Raw genomic sequence first — 23,145 nt, 5'->3', positions numbered from 1 at the left:
AAAAACAGTTCTAAGTTTTTTTTGTTTTTTTTTTTTTTCTTTAGGTCTATTAAGTCATTTTATCTTCAAAATAGCACTATAGGTAAGGATGTATAATCCATATCTTAGAAATTAGAAAACTGAAGCACAGATATGAAGTAACTCGCCCAAGGTTACGCAGCTAGAAAACTGCACAGCTGAGATCTGGACCACACAATTTGGCTCACCAGCTAAGCTATATTGCCATCTCTGCTGTATTTCTGAATACTTCTAGTCTTCTCTATGAGGCAATGGAAAAGGCTTTATCTCCATAAGGGATATACTGCCTTTTACACAGAAAACAAATGAGCATAACGTGTAAGAAAAGTACACTCATTAGCTATTAATCCCAAGGACTGACTTACATTTCTCTTTTAAAAGCCAACACAAGTATAAAGAATAACACATAGCTTGATATATCACAAAATATTCGAATTCCCAGCTTTTGGTTTTTCAATCACTTAATGAACCTGCAATTAAACCAATAACAACAAATCATACTTATGCTCTCTCTCTTTACTTAAACCCCACTGAAATAACGAGGCAGTTCTTTTAAGCCATAGCCCCATGAAAGCCAAAAAGAGGGAAAGACAGTGACAACAAGACTAGACATGTTAGAAAGCAAACTGACAGGTAGGAATTGACAGCAGATTCAAAACGCTGAATCCCAGACAACTAACAAAGAAAGGCAAGAAGCAACCACATCTACCCATGCAGAACTCTCCAAAGGTTCAGGACTAAACAGAAGTAGGTCATTTAAAGGCTTTTCTAGGAAACAACTAGATCCCCAGATCCCCACAGCAAGTTCACTGCCCATCCCTACCCCCCACCCCCAATAATTGGTGTTACTTCACCTCAGCAAGAGATTGGCAGTTTATACTCTGAAGAGTGTAAACACAGAGGGTCTGAATCAGGAGAAACTAGGCAGAGGTGACTGTGAAGGGGTAGAGCTGAAATAGAGGAATAAGTGGATGTCAGCAGAATGAACGTTGTGACCCTCAGCCCTCTTTCCCTCCTCTGCTACCATCCGAGCCCAGAAAACATCATCTCTTCCTCTAATCTCAGACCTTTCTGCTTCTACTCTAGGCCCAAGGACAAGTCTTTTCTCCAAAGGAACTGGAGTTTCTACTTTAAATGTGACTTGAAAGTGCAAGAGGAGAGTGAAAAAGTTCGCTTAAAACTCAACATTCAGAAAACTAAGATCATGGCATCTGGTTCCATTACTTCATGGCAAATAGATGGGGAAACAGTGGAAACAATGGCTGACTTTATTTTTCTGGGCTCCAAAATCACTGCAGGTGGTGATTGCAGCCATGAAATTAAAAGATGCTTACTCCTTGGAAGGAAAGTTATGACCAACCTAGACAGCACATAAAAAAGCAGAGACATTACTTTGCCAACAAAGGTCCATCTAGTCAAGGCTATATGGTTTTTCCAGTGGTCATGTACGGGTGTGAGAGTTGGACTTTAAAGAAAGCTGAGCGACTAAGAATTGATGCTGGGAAAGATTGAGGGCAGAAGGGGATGACAGAGGATGAGATGGTTGGATGGCATCACTGACTCGATGGACATGGGTTGGGTAGACTCCGGGAGTTGGTGATGGACAGGGAGGCCTGGCATGCTGCGGTTCATGGGGTCACAAAGATTCGGACATGACTGAGTCACTCAACTGAACCGAACTGAAGATTACATTATCCCTCTGCTTAAGGTTTTCCAACGGTTACTTCAATATAAATTAGAAACTTTCGGTGGTCTTCATTTGTGTGATCTGGTCCCTGTCTTCCTCTCCATCCTCATCTGGAAGCACTTTCCCCTGGATTACTGTGTTTTAGACACACTGGCCTCTCTCCTGTTCCTCACTTGCCAAGTTTACTAACATATCAGAGCCTTTTCAACAGCTATTTTCCTTTCCAGAATCACTTTTGGCAGGGCTGCTTCTTTATCATTCAGTTCTGGTTCAAATGTTACCTTCTCAAAAAAGAAGGCTTCCTGACTATCATATTTAAACTTTCTGCAGTCGCCAACCCTCACTGTTTCTTTCAGAGCACTTATCACCATCTTAAGTCACTGTATGTATTCATTTGATTATTGTCTGTTTCTTCCTCTTTAAGGTCTGAGACACTTTCTGTGCCCCATTACCTCCAGAAGCCTTGGCATCTACATTGTCATTTCGTGCATTTGTTAAATATGAGAAAAAGAAAACCAGAACAGTGTCAGACTTTATTTTTCTGGGCTCCAAAATCACTGCAGATGGTGACTGCAGCCATGAAATTAAAAGACGCTTACTCCTTGGAAGGAAAGTTATGACCAACCTAGATAGCATATTCAAAAGCAGAGACATTACTTTGCCAACAAAGGTTCATCTAGTCAAGGCTACGGTTTTTCCTGTGATCATGTATGGATGTGAGAGTTGGACTGTGAAGAAGACTGAGCACCGAAGAATTGATGCTTTTGAACTGTGGTGTTGGAGAAGACTCTTGAGAGTCCCTTGGACTGCACGGAGATCCAACCAGTCCATTCTGAAGGAGATCAGCCCTGGGATTTCTTTGGAAGGAATGATGCTAAAGCTGAAACTCCAGTACTTTGGCCACCTCATGCCAAGAGTTGACTTACTGGAAAAGACTCTGATTCTGGATGGGATTGGGGGCAGGAGGAGAAGGGGACGACAGAGGATGAGATGGCTGGATGGCATCACTGACTCAATGAACATGAGTCTCAGTGAACTCCGGGAGTTGGTGATGGACAGGGAGGCCTGGCGTGCTGCGATTCATGGGGTCACAAAGAGTCAGACACGACTGAGTGACTGATCTGATCTGATTTGATCTGACCCAGTATGAAGGACTGAACTGAAACTTACTCTTAAGGTTTCAGTGTTAGGAACTAGCCTGGGGGTTCCTGGTACAATATAGCAACCTGACAGAACACTAACATCAGACAGTAACTCTCTGATTATGAAGTGACACAACAGACAAGCTCATTCAATAATTGAGCCTAAACCCAGATAAAACAAGGTCACTTCCAACCACACTCAGAGACGTTCACAGAGTTCCATAGAGAAGAGAAGAGGGAGGAATGATATAGTGGTGACCAGGAGGAGAGGTGGGGGAGTCAAAAGGAGAGAGACCAATCTAGCCTGTGATCAATTCCCTAAGTGTTCTCCACAGCCTGAAACACCAAAAGAGATTCACAGAGTTAAGTAGAGAAGAGAAGGGAGAGGGAGGAAATAGAGGTGACCTGGGGGAGAAAAAAGAGCATCAAAAGGGGAGAAAGCAATGAAGCCAGTAATCACACTCCTAAGTAAAAATGGATACTGAAGATTGGATTCTTAAAGGTACAGAATTGATAACAAATACCAAAAAGAAAAGATTAAAAATCTAGAGAAGAGGTTAGACTCTCAAAAATACTATATTAAAAAAACAAAATCACAAACGTTATATACATAAAAAAATGAAATTTGCTTTAAAAATAGGGTGTTTTTTTCAAGGTAATAGTAGGCTTTAAAATGAAAATTAAAGGAGTAATAACTTAAAATTTTTTAAATCTTTAAAAATTTTAAAATGATAATAGTAAAAATATATCTAGGAATTTCTCTGGAGGGTTGAGGGCATTGTGTCGTCAGTTCAGTTTCAGATAGTTCCTTGTTCCACCTTACACTTCTTCTCAAGGTCTATAGGTCCCTTCCAATGTAGCCAGTGCTAACTACAGGGTTTTAATCTGTTGCACCTGTCACTTCCAAAGCCATTCCCTCTTCTTTGTTTATTTTGGCTTCCTCTGTTTGCAAGTCTCTTCAGTATCTAACTTCTGCCCTGACACAAGGGGGCGAAGGTGGTCATTTACTTAGGCTTATTTGTTCAATTGCATTGCGGGGAGGGACGAACATTACAAACAAATATCACTGGCATAATACTTCAAACAAATATCACTTGCAGTGTCTGGGCCACACTTGGTTTGCCCGTGTTCAGGGCGTGTGTGCCTTCTTGGTCTACACTGTTCAGGCTCCAGGTTGCTCTGCTGGGGAACTGTCTAAGGTGGGCCCTGGGTTGCCCACACTTCCCAGATCTATACCACTCAGGTTCAGGTTCTCGGGTACTCCCACAAAGGCACAGACTCAGTTGGGCCTGCGTTTTGTGCCCTTCCCAGGTCCCAGCAGCTCAGCCGACCAGGTGCTTGGCGAGCACACTCTTCCCAGCTGGGCTGTGCATCTTATCATCTCCCCGGTCCCAGCCGCTGGGTTTCCTGGGTGGGCAGTGGGAGCGCCGTCTCAGGTGTGCCTTGTATCTCTTCTGGGGCACTGATCTCTGGCTGTGACCCTCCTGATGGATGTCAACCGTCCAGGATCCCAGGAAGACTTGGTTAGCAACAGGGAGCCTGCTCACAGTTTGGTAGGGGATGCCGTCTCTGGAGCCAAGTTTGTCCCTTTCCTTCTGGCTCTGCCTGGCACCCGCCTGCCTCTCTGCCTCTGGCGGAGGATGGGCCGGTCTGCAGCCAGCTGACTCTCCTCTGGTATTCGCTCAGTCCTTTGTTCTGTGAGCAGGCCCGGCAGTGCCTTAGGTTAGAGCTTTTCACTGGAAAGTTCTCTCTCTCTCTCTCTTTCCTTTTTCTTTTTTTTTTTGTTCCTCTCTGGCTATCCCACAGTTTGGGTTTCTCTCTCACATTAGCTCCCTCAGATTGCCCTCAGGGCATTCAGGCCTGGTCCTTACCCTAAGCAATGCAGCCCACGCCTCCCTGTTCAGCCCGCCTCCCTGTTCAGCCCTTGCTTGCTGGTAGCAGATGCAAGCGTCTGGGCTACTTCTCTGCTGGGAGTTGCAGTTACGTGTGTAATCTGTGGGTTTTATTTATTTAATTTTTCCTCCTGGTTATGTTGCCCTCTGAGAGTCCAAAACTCCCCACAGACCTGCCAGTGAGAGGGTTTCCTGGTGTTTGGAAACTTCTCTTTTACGACTCCCTCCCTGGGATGGGTCTCCATCCCTGACTCTTTGTCTCTCTTTTTATCTTTCATATTTTGTCCTACCGCCTTTCAAAGACAATGGGTTGCCTTTCTGGGTGCCTGGTGTCCTTCACCAGTGTTCAGAAGTTGTTTTGTGGTATTTGCTCAGCGTTCAAGTGCTCTTTCGATGAATTTGTGGGGGAGAAATTGGTCTCCCTGTCCTATTCCTCCGCCATCTTAGGACCGTCCCTCATCTCTTGACTTCACCACAAAATTGCTTTGGAAGCTCCACTTCTTCATATTTAGGTCACTGAGTTGAACAAAGCTGAGCTTTCTCAGGTCAGGTGTATAGTATCAATAGTAGGTAGCCTGCATGTAGAGAACTGTGTCAAATATACCTCTGTACTTTGAAACGCAGACACTGTCCTCATCTAGCCTTGGTCCTGATTTCTCTTAAGTCTGTCTCTGAGCACAGTTTGGGTCAGATGCAGTGATTCAGACTCCCCAGTGGCTTTCTCCTCTTACTGTTCAGCATGGCCCCTGGAGCTGCAGGGCCCATCTTGTCTTCCATTCACTGGTTCTCAATCTTTGCATCTGCATTCACATGTTTCTCACCAGGCCTGAAACCTCAATGTGACTCTTACTCTGTTGGCTTTTCACTCAATTGTGTTTTCAGATTTTGACCTCTCTGTTGTTGTTGTTGTTGTTGTTTTTTTAATGTATTCTTTATCACTTCCATATGTATTAGCTTGCATATTGCTTTAAATTCATTCATGCAATGAAGCTACCATTATGAAGCAGTCTTTGATGAATCATGGCTTGTTTTTTCCTCTGAATTCTACTCTACATAGTGTATTTATTTACACAATTGTAGGCATGGCCTCTTTAACGAGGCCTGGATGATTTGATGCTTTTGTTGAGTTAAAAGCAGCAAAAGCCTTCTGTTAGTAGGCTTTTCTGTGTCTTTTTAGTTTCAATGTCTCAATCTTGACAACTTGAGGTGATCATGACCTAACATTTGTTAGCTCTTTGAGATACAAATAAACATAGAGTATAACCCCCTCGTTTTCAGTCTTATCCTATAATGAAGAATGATTTGTTTCCACTGTAGAGTTGATTGTTTCTGACCTGCTCACACTGAAGGCTTATTTCTAATAGGAAGTGAATCCTGTCCCCTATTTAGTTTACCAACTCTGCAGAGGAAAATAGTTAAAAAAAAAAAAAAAAAAACTTTTTTTTCTTCTATGGTCAGGACCCATTTTCTCTTATAACAGGCCTACAAGATTTGTTGGATAGGGTGATAGTCTGTTCAACTTTATAGCGTAAGCATAACATGATAAAATGGAAATCAATCGATAGCTGACTCAGTGAAGGCTAGACAACTTGATGATGAAAGTCCATGTGAAGAGAGAGGTTCCAGTCTTCTGGCCATCCCACTCAGGCCACAGACTTGTGGGCGAGGCAGTGCAAGGTCCTCCACCTCCTACAGATTCACACATAGAATACAGCCATGTGACTGAGACCAGGTGAGTCCAGGAAAAGAACTACCCACTCAACTCTTATAATATTTCTCATATTATGAGAAATAAAATAATTTTTGCTTTTATTCAATAGGTTTGCAGTGTTTCTTATGTAGCAACAGACAATAGAGTCCACCAGTGGTAAAGCTCTTTGGCATTATATACTAAAGTTTAACATAAATACCCAAGAACGTGGCCATTTCACTTTTAAATATATTGCTATCAGAAATGTATGCACATGCACACCAAGGAAATACATATAATGATCATATCAGCAATATTTGAAATACTTCAGCAGTGAAGATAGCCAAATTGTTCATAAACAGTAAATGGATAAGTACATTGTAGTATATTTGCACTGTATAACATAACTTCTAATAACTACTATGAAAAGACTTAAAGCATGAAAATGACAAAATTACAGTTAAATCTAACAACACGGATGAATCTCCTAGTGGTAATATTGACTGAAAGGAGCCAGATACAATAGAATCCATATTGTTTTATTCCATCTATGTAAAGTTGACAAGCAAGCAGATCTATTCTCTGATGTTAAAAGCGAGGTAGTAGCTATTCAGTTCAGTTGCTCAGTCGTGTCTGACTCTTTGTGACCCCGTGAACTGCAGCACACCAGGCCTCCCTGTCCATCACCAACTCCCGGAGTTCACTCAAACTCATGTCATCGAGTTGGTGAAGCCATCCTGTCCCCAATCCCTCCCAGCATCAGAGTCTTTTCCAATGAGTCAACTCTTGGCATGAGTGGCCAAAGTACTGGAGTTTCAGCTTCAGCATCATTCCTTCCAAAGAACACCCAGGACTGATCTCCCTTAGAATGGACTAGTTGGATCTCCTTGCAGTCCAAGGGACTCTCAAGAGTCTTCCCCAACACCACAGTTCAAAAGCATCAATTCTTCGGTGCTCAGCTTTCTTTAAGTCCAACTCTCACATCCATACATGACTACTGGAAAAACCATAGCCTTGACTAGACGAACCTTTGTTGGCAAAGTAATGTCTCTGCTTTTGAATATGCCATCTAGTTTGGTCATAACTTTCCTTCCAGGGAGTAAGTGTCTTTTAATTTCATGGCTGCAATCACCATCTGCAGTGATTTTGGAGCCCAAAAAAATAAAGTCTGACACTGTTTTCACTGTTTCCCCATCTGTTTCCCATGAAGTGATGGGACCAAATGCCATGATCTTCGTTTTCTGAATGTGGAGCTTTAAGCCAACTTTTTCACTCTCCTCTTTCACTTTCATCAAGAGGCTTTTCAGTTCCTCTTCACTTTCTGCCATAAGGGTGGTGTCATCTGCATATCTGAGGTTACTGATATTTCTCCCAGCAATCTTGATTCCAGTTTGTGCCTCTTCCAGCCCAGCGTTTCTCATGATGTACTCTGCATAGAAGTTAAATAAGCAGGGTGACAATATACAGCCTTGACATTCTTCTTTTTCTATTTCGAACCAGCCTGTTGTTCCATGTCCAGTTCTAACTGTTGCTTCCTGACCTGCACATAGGTTTCTCAAGAGACAGGTCAAGTGGTCTGGTATTCCTATCTCTTTCAGAATTTTCCACAGTTTATTGTGATCCACACAGTCAAAGGCTTTGGCATAGTCAATAAAGCAGAAATAGATGTTTTTCTGGAACTCTCTTGCAAGATTGGTGCAAATGTAATTCAGTTTTGGACTGTGAATTTCAAATCATTGTAACTAGGCTCAAATACATCTTTATTAATCAAAATAGGAACCATAACAATCGACACATTTTTGCCAAGAAGAAATAAGTTTGCTTATTCCTGTAGCATAAAAATCTGTGCTTCAGGATTCAATGAACTGTTGGAAAGCATTTTCTGCCTCCTGCTGGTTGTGGAAGCATTTTCACTGCAAAAAGTTGTCGAGATGATTGAAGAAGTGGTAGTAAGTTAGCAATATGGCAGATGAGGCAAAAGTTTGTAGCCCAATTTGCTCAACTTTCAAAGCATTGGTTATGTGACAGTGTGTGGTCAGACAGGTCAGGTACTGTCATGGAGAAGAACTGGATCTTTTCTTTTCACCAATGCCAGATGCAGGCACTGCAGTTTTCAGTGTATCTCATCAATTTGCTGAGCATGCTTCTCAGATGTAATGGTTTTGCCAGGATTCAGAAAGCTGTAGTGCATCAGACCAGCAGCAGACCACCAAAAGGTCATGAACTTTTTTTGATGCGAGTTTGGCTTTGGAAAGTGCTTTGGAGCTTCTTCTTGGTCCAACCACTGAGCTGGACGTTTATGGTTGTTGTATAAAAGCCACTTTTCATCACATGTCACAATCCAACTGAGAACTGATTGGTTGTTGTTGCATGCAGTAAGATAAGACACTTCAAAACGGTGACGTTTTTTGACTTGCGATCGGCTTACCAGGCACCCACTGATCAAGCTTTTTCACCTTTCCAGTTTGCTTCAAAGGCTGAACAACCATAGAATGGTCAACATTGAGTTCAATAACTTCTCATGTAGTTGTAAGAGGATCGACTTCAATGATTGCTCTCAATTGGTCACTGTCAACTTCCAATGGCCAGCTGATACACTCCTCATCTTCAGGCTCTAGTCTCCTTTACAAAACTTCTTGAACAACTACTGTACTGTTCTTTCATTAGCAGTTCCTCAGCCAAATGCATTGTTGATATTGCAAGTTATCTCTGCTGATTTACAACCCATTTTGAACTCAAATAAGAAAATTGCTCAAATTTGCTTTTTGTCTAACATGTCACAGTCTAAAATAAATATAAAATAAGCAGCAAGTAATAAGTCATTAGCAAAAACATATAAAGCAAGAAATGCACATTAAAATGATATATGACATAACTACATTTATTTGAGGATATATTCCAATATTAAATGGCAAATTTCTACAATGCAAAACCGCCATTACGTTTGAACCCACCTAATAGCTATGCGTTGGAGTGGCAGGGCTTGGGTTAAAGTTTAAAAGGGGTACAAGAAAACATCTGGACTTGGAGTGTTCTTATTTTTGACCTCAGAAATAACTACTGGCATGTGTTCATTTTGTAATATTTCACCTATTATGTACTTTTGAACTGAGCATTTTTGTGTTCTTTTGTCCTGCTTTAATTTAAAATGTTTAAAGATCTTTTGGGAGAAGTTTTTAACACTAAGAAAAAGGTCAGTCGAGGCCTCCAATTATCAGTGTTTTTTATCAAAAACAAAGGAAAATTAAACATCCCTGAACTGCTTGTTTTTCTATGTCACAGTCAGGTCAAGAACTTAGACTGTTTTGCAGAATCACTGGACAATATCAACTTGATCTAGAGTTAATTTCTTACCAAAGGTTTCAAGAAGATAGTGTCAGATCCTCAAATGACAATGGTTTACAGTATCTATGAGTGTGCTTTGTTCTATTTGTTTGCTCATTTGCTTTTTTTAAGATTCCACATACGAATGAAATAATATGGTATTTGCTTTTCTCTGCTTGAGTTATTTCACTTTGGATAACACCTTCAAGGTCCATCTGCTACTGCTACTGCTAAGTCACTTCAGTCGTGTCTGACTCTGTGTGACCCCACAGACGGCAGCCCACCAGGCTTCCCCCGTCCCTGGGATTCTCCAGGCAAGAATACTGGAGTGGGTTGCCATTTCCTTCTCCAATGCATAAAAGTGAAAAGTGAAAGTGAAGTCACTCAGTCCTGTCCGATTCTTAGCGACCCCATGGACTACAGCCTACCAGGCTCTTCCATCCACGGGATATTCCAGGCAAGAGTACTGGAGTGGAGTGCCATTGCCTTTGGCAGAATTTCATTCTGTTTAATGGCCAAGTAGCATTTATTTTATGCGTAAACCATTCATCTTCTTTATCCATTCATCCATTGCCAGGCACTTAGGTTGTTTCCATTTCTTAGCTATCACACATAATGCTATAAACATAGGTGTCATGTGTGTGTATAAGCTTAGTTGCTTAGTCGTGCCTGACTCTTCTCTACCTCGTGGACTATAGCCCACCAGGCCTCTCTATCCATGGATTTCCCAGGCAAGAATACTGCAGTAGGTTGCCATTTCCTCCTCCAGGGAATCTTCCTGACCCAGGTCTCCCAGATCAAACCCTGGTCTCCTGTATTGCAGGCAGATTCTTTGCCTGCAGCTACTAGTGAAGCCCATGGCTATGCATATATCCTTTCAAATTAGTTTTTGTGTTCTTTGGGTAAATATTCAGAATTGGAACAGCTGGGTCATATTGTAGTTCCAGGTTTTTTTGGAGGAAACGTCATACTGTTTTCCATAGTTGATGGACCAATCTCTGTATTTTCTCTAAAATTTTGAATGCCAAAAAACTTCCCAGGGACTGGCAGCTGTATAACCTTGAGAGGTCTCCAAGTGTTTCAGCTCCATTCCTTTTGAAATGTGAATAGCCAGAAAGTTAGAGCCCCAGGCTCCCTGACACCTTGAGAGTTTAAACTAGGCTCAATCCTGGCTGTAAACATTTCTCTTTAGGGAGATGAGAGAAGTTAGAATATTCTTTTAGATGAGGGCAATTAACCAAACAATGAATACCTCAGTTCCCATGTTAGCATAGGTTGAACTCTATAAAGGAAGGTACAGAAAGTTCAGCATATGACAGCAAAATGTGCTGTTCAGTCTACTAATGGGAAAATGGGATACAATTGATTCTAAGAAAATATGTTATATATTAAAAATTGTGCAATGCAAAAAGATTCAACTGCTTGCATACATAAGTAACATGATTTTATTCTTTCTAGTCATTTCAGTCTATCTATATGCATGTACTATGTGCGTGCATGAGTGCTAAGTTGCTTCAGTCATGTACGACTCTTTGTGACCCTATGGACTGTAGCCTGCTAGGCTCCTCTGTCCGTGGCATTCTCCAGGTAAGAATCCTGGAGTGGGTTGCCATGCCCTTCTCCAGGGGATCTTCCCCACCCAGGGATCAAACCTGAGTCTTCTATATCTCTTGCATTGGCAGGCAGGTTCTTTACCACTAGTGTGGCCTGGGAAGCCTATGCATGTACTACGTACTGCTTATTCAGTAAAATAACAAATTTCCTTCTGTTGTATTGGTTATGGAGAGAATTTTCATTGTTAAGACTTTTAATTCACCAATAATATGAAACAATGAATTTCCTGCCTACACTACATATCCCTTTCCAGATGACCAAAGTTATTGTCCATAGATAAATTTGGGCATGTTGCTTGTGGATATTCAATTCATAATAGGTACAAAATTATTCTACTATGGAAACATTTATAAACTAATAATAAAAACCTTAATTACTATATGTGTCATTCTTAGAATTTCTAGTTCATGGTTGGGATTTTAGTTTATCATTTTTATTCTTTCCGTGACTAATGAATTTTTTAAATGACTTTGAATTATTTTACAGTCATGGCGGAAGAACATATACATAATAGTAAAATAATTATCTTTTGAAAAAAATCTTTTAAGAAAAAAATTTCTGCTAGGTGCTTGGTATTGAAATTCATCTGCCATTTTTTATATACAAGTACTTAATAATCAGTGACATTGTGCCAAGTCAGTCTTATATAGTGTTCAATGTACACAGATGAGTTATCTTAGGTAGGTTAGGTTACATAGGAAATGTGGTCACCATGAGGGATTTTACTTCTCTTGGTTTGGATTGAAATCATGAGGGATTTTACTCCTCTAGGTTTGGCTTGAAAGCAGGAGCAACTGATGAAGTTGCAGGGTACAGTGAAGGTGTTTTATCCTAGTAAGTTCACATGTGCATGCTTAGTCACTAAGTTGTGTCTGACTCTCTGCGACCCCACCATGGACTGTATCCCACCAGGCTTCTCTGTCCATGTGTAAGTAGGAGACAAAGATTCAGAACAATAATAGGTTGGGCTGGAAAAAATTATTTTCCATGTAATTAACATCAAAATATTTCCAAATAATAGTGTGTTGTGTATGTTTAAATGTAGACTCCAATTTATTCTCATAGGGTGGTTAACAGAATGTGACGTGACAAATCTAGAGTAAAACATTTTAAGATAAGTTGGTTTTGTACAGGAAGTCCTCTGAATTAACAACATGGAGTTTGCTAAGTGGCATCAGTTCAGTTCAGTTCCGTGGTCAGTCGTATCTGACTCTTTGTGACCCCATGGACTGCAGCAGGCCAGGCTTCCTTGTTCATCACTAACTCCTGGAGCTTACTCAGATTCATGTCCATCAAGTCGGTGATGCCATCAAACTCATGTCCATTGAGTTGGTGATGGGCTTTCCTGATAGCTCAGTTGGCAAAGAATAGGCCGTATTGCAGGAGACCCTGGTTCAATTCCTGGGTGGGGAAGATCCCCTGGAGATGGGATAGGCTACCCACTCCAGTGTTCTTGGGCTTCCCTTGTGGTTCAGCTGGTAAAGAATCCACCTGCAATTCAGGAGACCTGGGTTCGATTCCTGGGTGTGGAAGATCCCCTGGAGATGTGAAATGGCATAAGAGTCAACAATAGTAATGACAATGACATCCGTGTGCCTTAAAACATGTGATAGGTTAGGAGAACTGAGCAAGTTCCAGCCCCTTTTCTGAACAGGAAGTAAAGTAGGAAGCCGTGGCTCCTGCCAGCTTTGCATGTTCCAAGGTTCACTCCTGTTGCCCTGCCTCTCCCCACCCCAGGGAGGACCAGGCCCTGAGAGAACTTCAAGTCCAGAGGACCTGCCACATTTGTTCACAGCTGCTCACCATGGACCAGGCCTTTGCTTCATAGAGCAGGACTTTCCCAGGCTGCAGACTGATTGCTTAAATGTTCTTGCCTGTGTAATACTCAATGTGCACACAACTAGCAGAATTGAACATGAGCCTGAGGAGACCAAAGGAGACCCCTTGACACTGTCTTTTCAGTCCTGCTTCTTTAAAAAGTCATATCTTGTATTCTTGAAGAGAAATCTCTTGTTTTGTTTGCAATTCTAATGAGTTCCTGCAACCCGTCTGTAGCACTGAAGAATTGCCTTAATAAATACATCCTGTGAGGACTATGTAATACCCAGTCAACAGATGAGAGACCTTTGTGAGGCAGGCCATACACAAGTCTGAGGAGAAGGGGTAAGAAATGTAGAAATGTCCAGAGTAGCTCACTTCTTCCCAATATTGGTAGAACATTGGGAAGCTCACTTCTACCAAATGTTGTGTTGAAAGAATGATTATGCTGTTGCCTTCCTACAGAATTGCTCAACAAGTGCTTGTATAGATTTTTGATTCCATCAGTAATTTTAACATATGTTTATTATTATGAAGTATGGAAGAGGCCTTTCAACTGGAGCTTTGTTTTGAAATATGTATAACTTTATTCCATCAGACAACCACTTAGGACTGAACATCAGAGTCAGGCAGATTGCTTTCACTCTGCTGTAATTGTCCAGTCCCTCACTCTTAACCGCTTTGTTTCGCTAAACCATGATCACTTCCGGGCGCAAATGGGCACACTTGTTATGTGTGCCGGAGAGACCTCATGGAGAAGCACAACTCCTCACTGCCCCCTCTCCTCCCTTACCAGACCATCCAGACTTCCGGTATTCAGGGCATTCCTCTGGTGACACCAGAGGGTCTTTGGGGACTGGACCAGCTGTGGAACTTATTCCAGAGACTTTGGTCAGAGAAGTGGCAACTGAACCTTAACTCACAATCCTTAAGAAAGCAGAGTCATGCTGTAGATGCCACAGTCTGTCAGCCTGTGACTGTCATGTTCAGTGAGAAATGGATCCTCGTATCAAAAGCACAGTTTTATTTCCACAGAAGCTCCTTAGGCAACTGACAATTATGGTGACAACCAAAGTATTGCCAATTACAGGCTCTTTCTTCACTATTTTAAACAGTATCATTGTTCTGTTGGCCAAAGGTGGTTACTTCATTGCTGTATAGTTTTCTGACATAGAAACTCAAGGAACCCAGAGCATGTGGGGTATCCAGTCCCTTCCAGAGAAAAACAGCAGATTCAGATGGGCGTGCACGTGCTTTCCACCCAAGTCCTCCTCTATATTGGCTAAAAACTGCCATAGAAAGGGTTCATTTGCTTAGATTTATAAATGACATGATTTTATCCTTTCTAGTCATTATAGTCTACCTATACGCATGTACTGTCATGCATGTGTGCTCAGCTGTGTCTGACTCTGCGACCCCATGGACCATAACCTGCCAGGCTCCTCTGTTCATGGGATTGTGCAGGCAAGAATACTGGAGTGGCTTGCCATCTCCTCCTCCAGGGTATCTTCCTGACCCAGGGATCGAACCCATGGTGCCTGCATTGCAGGCGGTTTCTTTACCTCTGAGCCACCAGGTAAGCCCCATAGGCATGTGCTACTGCTGCTAAGTCGCTTGTTGTGTCCGACTCTGTGCGACCCCTTAGATGGCAGCCCACCAGGCTCCGCCATCCCTGGGATTCTCCAGGCAAGAACACTGGAGTGGATTGCAATTTCCTTCTCCAGTGCATGAAAGTGAAAAGTGAAAGTGAAGTTGCTCAGTTGTGTCCTACTCTTTGCGACTCTGTGGACTGCAGCCTACCAGGCTCCTCCATCCATGGGATTTTCCAGGCAAGAGTACTAAAGTGGGGTGCCATTGCCTTCTCCGATAGGCACAGGCTAGGTATAGTTTATTGAATAATATAAAAAATATCCTCTTTATACATCATTAAGAAGAGGAATTTCTTTAAGACTTTTAATTTACCAATAATATGAAGGATTGAATTTTTTGCCTACATTTCACACGCCTTTCCAGATGACCAAAGTTACTGTCTGTAGATAAATTTGGGCTTGTTCATTGTGAATAAATCAATTCATAATAGGTACATAACTGATCTCTTTATAAAAACATTTGTACAGCAATAATAAATACATCAGAGCCTTGAACATTATGTATTCCATTATAAACAGCATTTCTATCTCATTGTTAGGATTGTAGCTTATTACTTTTATACTTTTCTGTGAATAGTAAATTTTTTAAATGATTTTGAATTCTTTTATAATCATAGAATAACACATGTACAACAGGAAAATACTTTTCCTTTGAAAAAGAGAAATATTTATTTTCAAGAGAAAATTTCCTGCTAGGTGATAGGTATTGAAATCCATTGTCATACATTTGTTAGGTGAATATTAAGCAATGAATGACATTACATAATATCTGTCATACAGAGTGTTTGATGTACACAGATGAATTATTTTAACAGAGTTGCTTACATAGAAATGAGGCTGCAATAAGAGATTTTACTAGTCCTCTTGGTTTAGACAGAAACCAGGGGTAATTGATGCAGTTTCGGGGTGCAATAAAGATGTTTTATTCTAGTGAGCAAGTAGGAAACCAAGATTCAGAAAACAAGCAGGTTGGAACTGGAAAAAGTTATTTTTTCCAAGTGGTAATTAACACTAAAATATTTCCGAATAATAAGTGTGCTCTTTATGTTTAGATGCTGACTCCAATTAATGCCCATAGGGTGATTAATAGAACGTGAACTGACCAAATCTAGAATGAAACATGTTAAGGTGATTTTGTACAGGAGGTCTTCTTATCTGAATTAACAGCAAGGAGTTTGTTAAGTGGCATAAGAATTAACAATGAAGTCAGTGTGGCTTAAAACATGTGATATGTCCAGAGAACTGAACAGATCCCAACCTCCTTGTATGAACAGGACATAAGGTAGGGAGGGGTCATGGCTCTGCTCACTGTGTATGTTCCAAGGTTCACTCCTGTTGCCCCACTTCTCCCCACCCCAGAGGGAACCCAGGCCCTGAGAGAACCTCAAGCCCAGAGGACTTGCCACAGCTGCTCACCATGGACCAGGCCTTTGCTTCAGAGCAGGACTTCCCCAGACTGCAGATTGGTTGTTTAAATGTTCTTGCCTGTGTTACACTCAGTGTTCACACAAATGTTCAAGAGATCAAAGGAGCTCAAGACACTTTACTAGTCCTTCTTCCTTAAGAAGTTATTTCGCATATTCTTAAAGAGAAGTCTCTTTTCCAATCTGTGCATTACTGCTTCTGTTTTTAATTTTAATAACTTAGTTTATGTTTCAAGAAGTAAGAATTCTTACAAAGTATAAAAGTCACCTAGGAATGTGCCAGGCAAAGTTAGTTATCTTCTCATGTTATCATATTTATCTCATTGTGCTCACGGATACCAATTTCTTTTTTAATTTCCAAGATAGATGATAATATGTGCACATATTCATTATTTTTTTCAATCAGTAGTACAACTATACACACTTCCTGCATCTTGAGATTTTTTCACCTAAGCACAAATAGCATTTCCCTTTTCATTTCAGTGACTGTAGAGTTTTCCTGTGTAAGTGTGTCTCAGGATTTATCTCACTAGTATGTGACAGAGGGACTTTGAAGTTTCCAGTCTTCTGGAATTACAACAGTTTTGTGACAAATAAACTGCTACATATGTCATTTGCAACTTGGGTAAAAAATCTGTAAGATAAATGGCTAAACATGGACTTCTGTATCAGCAGTACTTGCATTTAAATCTTTGACACATATTTGCACCAGTTTGTACTCTCTCTAGCGTTTATCAGAGACCTCCAATTTCCTGGTACCATTGCCAGCCAGTGTCTCTTCCAAACTCTTCTTTCTGGCCCATCTGGGAGGTGACACATGTCCCTCCTAATTTTACCTTGTACATCATTTATAATCAATAAAGTTAAACATATTTATTCTGTTGGTATATTTTTGCCCATTTAAAAATCTGTTGGTTGTTCTTTCCTCATTGATTTATAAGGGCTCATTATAACTTAAAGAGTTGATCTCCAAGACTTTATTAGAGACTGCAACTGTTCTTCCTCTTCTCATTTGTTTCTTGCTTTTCTTAACACTTATCTATAATTAGTCATTATCTTCCAACTTGTTTCCATTTTTTAAAATTAACTAATTCATTCAAAATTGTGTGGGATTTTTTGCATATCAAGCACTGGTAATCACTTTTGTAATAACATTAGTAGTTCTTTGGTAATCAGTTTTTAAGCTCCTCTTGAACAAAACTATCATGACATACATATTTTAAAAATGAACTGTAGTGTTACACTACTAAAACATAAGAGCCTTTCAAAATATACTTAGTAGGGTTTCTCAGCCCCTTTCTTACGATCACTGATAAGTTTCAGTCCCATACCAAGTACTTTATAAGCCCCAGGGAGTACTGCAATCAATGCCATGCTCATCATATCAAGGACATCTGAAATATTGAAGGACTTTTCAGTTGTTTGAATACCTTCTTTTAGTTGATCTATCTCTTTACTTAATGCCTCAGCTTCCTTTTTGGATCCTTCTGTGAGTAACTCTTTTTGCATCTGAAAAAGAAGAGTCCCTTTTTGAAAATACCCCAAATCAGCATTTTGTGTCAAACTACTACAGTTGATACGCATGTGTGTCTACTTCTCTAACACTTTAGATGTTTTTTTTTTTAATATTATTCTAATATTTGCAAACATTTGCAACACAGAAGGGGGAGCATCCAGGGTTTAGAGTTTCCCATGTTCCTTCAACACCATCTTCTTGGGTACAGAGAAGTTGGTCAGGTCTGAAAACTACCCCAGGGAGAGGTTCCAGCCTCATAAATACACTTCAGGAGAACATGTAGGTGAGTTCTAAATATTTGTCAGTTTCACTGAGGTAGAATGACCACACACATGTCACCAAGATGGCACTGCTGACTCACTTAGAACTCTAGCTATCAAACTCCAGGCTGGGACAAAGAATGCATTTAGTTTAGGTGTATAAAATGGATCAGGAGACATGGAAACAAATGTAGCAAATTTTACAGCTTTCAGCATCCCATATTTCATACCAGCACAATCTGATATTTTCAGGAGCAGATGGAACTATTTCAGGTCTCTGACGGTTGTATCCCAAATTCTAAGGACTCTAAGGCTGAGGTCCTATTCACTTGGGAACAAATGTGATGCTATAATCACCGTGAACAGCAGTCCAGGAGCCTGGTTGGTCCCATTCAAACCCTAACACTTCAGAAGGTGCCGAGTCTTACAGACATAAACCGATTCACATTTCTTTGATGTCACAGTGAGTCCTGTGTTTTTGTATTTCCCTCCGGGAGCTGACTTAAGGTCAAATTCCTGTCCCTTTACGCCTGAGGAGTTAGGGTTTCCCCATCAGGTGCCGCCCAGGCCCATCTAGACTTACCTTCAGCTTGTGCTCCAGCATGGTTTCCTGCTCTCTCCGAAGGTTTTCTCTTTCCCTATCCATCTTCTCTTGCACTTGGGCCAGGTTTTCTTTGAAGCTTCTCTCTTGTACCTCCATTTTTTGTTCCTCTTCATTCTGTTTCTCTCTTAGCAGCTCCTGTTCCCTCTTAGCTGCATCCTTCTTGGCACACTCAGCTGTTTCACAAGAATTTTAAAGAGGGGAGAACATGACTTATGCCGAGCTGTCACCTCCTTTGCTCAGAGATAAGGTGCCTTTAATATTGTGGGAGGGAGTCTGACTGTTCCTGCTACCACATCAGACAACATGCTTCAGCATATGATGTAGAAGCACTGATTGGATGGACATATAACCCAAACTCCCCCGTTTACTTCCACATGTAGCAGAGAGGTTCCATGGAAAAAGAGGAAGCTCTGGTGTCAGGAAGTGTTTGTTCCCACACCTGCCAAACGGCAGCACAAGAGCCACCTTCCCCTCTGAGAGCTCAGTCCTCCCTGTACCTGCCATGGCTTTGTCCGCATCTGTGAGGGCCTGGTCTGCCTGCAGGATGGCTTCCTCTACTCCTGCCTGTGACTGCAGGAAGCTCTGGAGGACCTGGTTTGCCTGAGGAAACAACAAGGAGCGAAGACTTGTCAGGTAGAAGAGACGTAGTGTCTTGCTGTGGAAATTATTGTTCAGTAAAGTGTAGACTGTATCCTGTAAATTCTCCATCCTTTGTAGGCTCCCCAAATGGTTACAGACCTGAGAATTATGTGCATGTCTACAAACACCCATGAGCATTTGCTTGGAAGGCCAGCAGAGCTGATTTTCAGGAGTCTCAGAGGGCCTGGGTAAATAAGAGTCTAGCCCTTACACAGTGCACACTAAATCTCACGTGTCCCAGGACCCAGAGAATAAACAGTAACTTGATAGGAGCCTGGGTCAGACCTACCTGCTGACCCTGAAGAGTCTCCCAGAATGGCTGGAGGCAACTGGAGCTTCACTTGGGGACATAGACACTGGCAGAAGACATTCTGGGAAGCTCCTTCCACCACTTGGACACTGGTGCTGGCGAGCACCATTTTGGAATCTTCCCCCAATCTTATTAGCCCCAAGACCCAGCCCTGCCCTAATGCAATGGTCTGCAGATGCCAGTACTGGGAGGCCTCAGGCCAAGCAATGGACTAGACATGCATGCAGCTCCATCCACCAGCAGATCTCCTGAGCCCACAGCTGCATCTGGACATGGCTATGTCTACCAGAGGGCCAGGGACCCAGTCCCATTCACCAGGACACAAGCACGAGACCTGAAACTCCAGCACCCTCCAGCCAGAGACCCTGGGACACATCAGGGAAAGATACCAGGTGCAAAAGACCTCAGTTTCTCAGTCTGCAGGGCCAGTCCACTCACTAGCAGGCCATGTCATTCCTGGGACCAGATGGGTTCAAGACCACCTGGACCAATATCAGGCCAACAGAATCTTCAAAATCCCCCAGATCCAGGAGCCTAACAGCTCTACCATTGTCAACACATGCTCTGGAATTCCTGGACCCTGCACCCAGACCCCAGGACGTGCCTCTCTCCTCTAGTAGGGTGTTACTAGGCCTAGGACCTGGCTCACCCACCAGTGTGCAGCCAATAGACATGGGATCTCCTGGACTCTTACTCAACTCATCAGAAAAACAGCACTAGACTCAGAACCCTCCTGGGGTTCCAAGTCAGCCTCCTCATGACCAGCTGCCTCTGTGCAAATCAGGATCTGGCAACCAAATGAACCAACAAAGACCCTTTGACTCTAATCTGCTGCTCTTTCCCAATCCCATTACTCCTCACCTTAACTCCTTTCCTGGGAACCAGTTTATAGTCTTGTTTAAACTTGTTCCTTGCTTCTAAATAGAGACTGTGTCCTCCAGGGACAAAGAATGTGCCTCCTGAAATACTTTTCATCAAGGATTCTGAAAGCTGTTTAAGCTCAGCCTCATAATATTTGACAGAAGCCTCTTCATTCTGGATCATGAAACTGTCCTTCGTTTTCTCCATGATGTCCTGCCAAGGAAATAAGGGAAAATTCAATAGAAAGAAGTTGTTAGACAGGATGGTCCAGCTGTGCTCCCTTGGAAGAAGCAGTCTGACAGCATCAGGGCACATGAGACTCAGAATAATAGACATGGAGTCAGGCCTCAGTTGTAGTCCCAGTTCTGACCAACTCTTTGTGTGACTTGTATGAAGTCCCCTAAATTCCCTGGGCTCAGTGTCAATATCTGTGCAATGAATGGGTTGGCAGAAGCAAAGTACTACTTTAACAGCATTAGCATTAATAGTGATCTATCCATCACCAATGAACAACGAAAAGACAATCATGACTTAAAGTAGACCTTCTTCTGCCAACTTGGGTGGTAAGGATAAAATGTGCATACATAGGAAATCAAGTTCCTACTAATGAATTAACTATACAGTGAGCAGGGCTTCCCAGGTAACACAGTGGTAAAGAATCTGCATGCCAGTGCAGGACACGCAACAGATGCTGGTTCAGTCCTCAGGTTGGGAAGAACCCCTGAAGTAGGAAATGGCAGCTCACTCCAGTATTCTTGCCTGGAAAATTCTGTGGACAAAGGTGCCTGGGGGGCTATAATCCATGGGATCTCAGAGTGAGATGTGACTTAGTGAAACAATACCACACCAATTAGAGTTTTCAACTTTTCTTATACTCTCATTTCATTGAGAATTTGAGTGTGTGAAAATATAGGAAAAGAAATTTTTGCTTGTACTTATAAATTCCAATCAGGCTTGTTTTCTCAATACGAAGTAAGAGATTTTTGTAACATAATGGTAAAGCAAGGCTGAAAGTCAGACTTTCAGTGAAGGTGCTAATGGTAAGCAGAATTGTGATCTCTAAAAATTCTCTTTCCCAGGGTCCACACTCTACCTAGTCCCTGGACTTGTGAATATGATGAACAATTATTCTGTGTACAGACTATATTGCATGGAACATGTTGACTTTATAAAATGGAGATTACTCAGGTGGATATTTCCTGGTCACACTTGCACTTTACATGTTATTCTTCTCCAGTTGGTGGCAGAAGTGGTAGCCTGAGAGATTAGAAATAGAAGAGGAAAACAGTGCACCATTGCTGCGTTGAAGACGGAGGGGAGTCCCCCAGAACATCCATGTGGATACCAAGTCAATGTGAACCTTATTTTTAGCTATGGTACACCAAGCAGAATACCCACAGACCCTGGGTGGGATCTGACCTGAGGAATGATAAGCTAATCGATGTGTGTTGTTTCAAGCTGCTAAGAGCAGAGTAATTTGTTTTGCCACAACAGAAAATAAGAAGCCCAATTTTTAGAAAAGTGATGACCTGTAGCCTGTAGAGCCCTATCACTCATTAGAATCTAAACTCCTTTTATGATAAGAAGCACAGGGACAATTTTGTCAAAAAGGGGGAGTCTCAGTATCATTCCAGAAGAAAGGAATAAGGAAGCATATATTCTAGGACACATTACCACGAGCTTCTTCTGGAACATCCGCTTGTCATCCTTGAAGGAGCGCTCCATGAGATGGCAATGGCCTCCTTCTCACAGACTGCATGCACCTCCAGCAGCTCCTGGAGCATGTCTGTGGGAAGGTTCAGTCGCTGGGTCATCTGCTCACTGTAGTGATCAGCTGCCTTCTGCACGGCTGCTGAGTTCTCACGCTCAGCCAGAGTTATTACTGCATTCTCCAAACAGGGAACTCCTCCACTGTTGATGGCATCTATGTAGGCCTCCATCAGAGTCCCCAACCCTGAAAGATACATAATATTTATTAAATTGAGAGAGAATTCTTACCTGTTTTATAGGTTTAGAGATTAGCACCTTAAAAAAATCACTAAAATTTTATGGAAGTGGAAGTTTCCTTTTCCTCTATTTATTCTTCTCCTCATTCTGTTTACTCATTCTTGTATCCCTCTCCTGTTTGACCTATGAATCTACTTGTTTATAATAACATCACTATGTCTACTATTCACTCTATCTTTTATGGTTCTCAAATTCATCATATTACTATATTGAACAAATGATCTCAAACAATATGCCCAAGATTCTCCTAGATCACTTTCCCCATTGTAATAAAATAAAAAGAACTTATTATAGATATAAGTACATTACATAGCTTGTGGGCATTATTTGTAAATGAAAATGTCTTATTGAAATGTCATCAAGAATTTCAGGACAGTTGAAACAAACATGAAACCAAGCAGGGCTCATCGCAGCATGACTGTGCAGGTGGCATGTCTGTGAAGCCAGCCCTGTACATGAGATTGTATTTACATTTGTTTCTCAGACTCTCAATGAACTTACACAGATTCATAACTACTATTTATTTCCTGATTCATGTAAATTCACAAAATATCTTGCCCATTCTCACTCGAAACACTTATCCCTTCAGACATCTCATCACCATGAAGATTTCTATCTTTAATTTATATCACTTATGTAATAGTTTCATGAGATTTGGTAGACTGCAAAGCACTTGTATATGCTTCTTTA

At 41.6% G+C, this 23,145-nt stretch overlaps 1 protein-coding gene across 2 annotated transcripts; it reads right to left on the bottom strand.

Moving 5' to 3' along the window:
• Nucleotides 1–11,853: 11,853 nt before the first annotated feature.
• On the bottom strand, nucleotides 11,854–22,683 carry LOC112445995 (guanylate-binding protein 7). Of its 2 annotated transcripts, XM_059885333.1 has the most exons (6): nucleotides 22,123–22,683; nucleotides 20,449–20,661; nucleotides 19,136–19,238; nucleotides 18,618–18,811; nucleotides 17,689–17,767; nucleotides 11,854–12,905 (listed from the first exon to the last, which is right to left on the bottom strand). In XM_059885333.1, the coding sequence occupies exons 1-6, from the start codon at nucleotides 22,171–22,173 to the stop codon at nucleotides 12,721–12,723; spliced, it is 825 nt and encodes a 274-aa protein (XP_059741316.1). In that variant the 5' UTR covers nucleotides 22,174–22,683; the 3' UTR covers nucleotides 11,854–12,720. The 2 variants fall into 2 exon arrangements, with proteins under 2 accessions (XP_059741316.1, XP_024845854.1); XM_024990086.2 differs by lacking the exon at nucleotides 11,854–12,905 and having other exon boundaries at nucleotides 15,476–17,767; nucleotides 22,123–22,509.
• Nucleotides 22,684–23,145: the final 462 nt, after the last annotated feature.

Source organism: Bos taurus, chromosome 3, assembly GCF_002263795.3.
Source record: "Bos taurus isolate L1 Dominette 01449 registration number 42190680 breed Hereford chromosome 3, ARS-UCD2.0, whole genome shotgun sequence".
Lineage (NCBI taxonomy): Eukaryota > Metazoa > Chordata > Mammalia > Artiodactyla > Bovidae > Bos > Bos taurus.
This window is presented reverse-complemented; position numbering and strand designations above follow the sequence as displayed.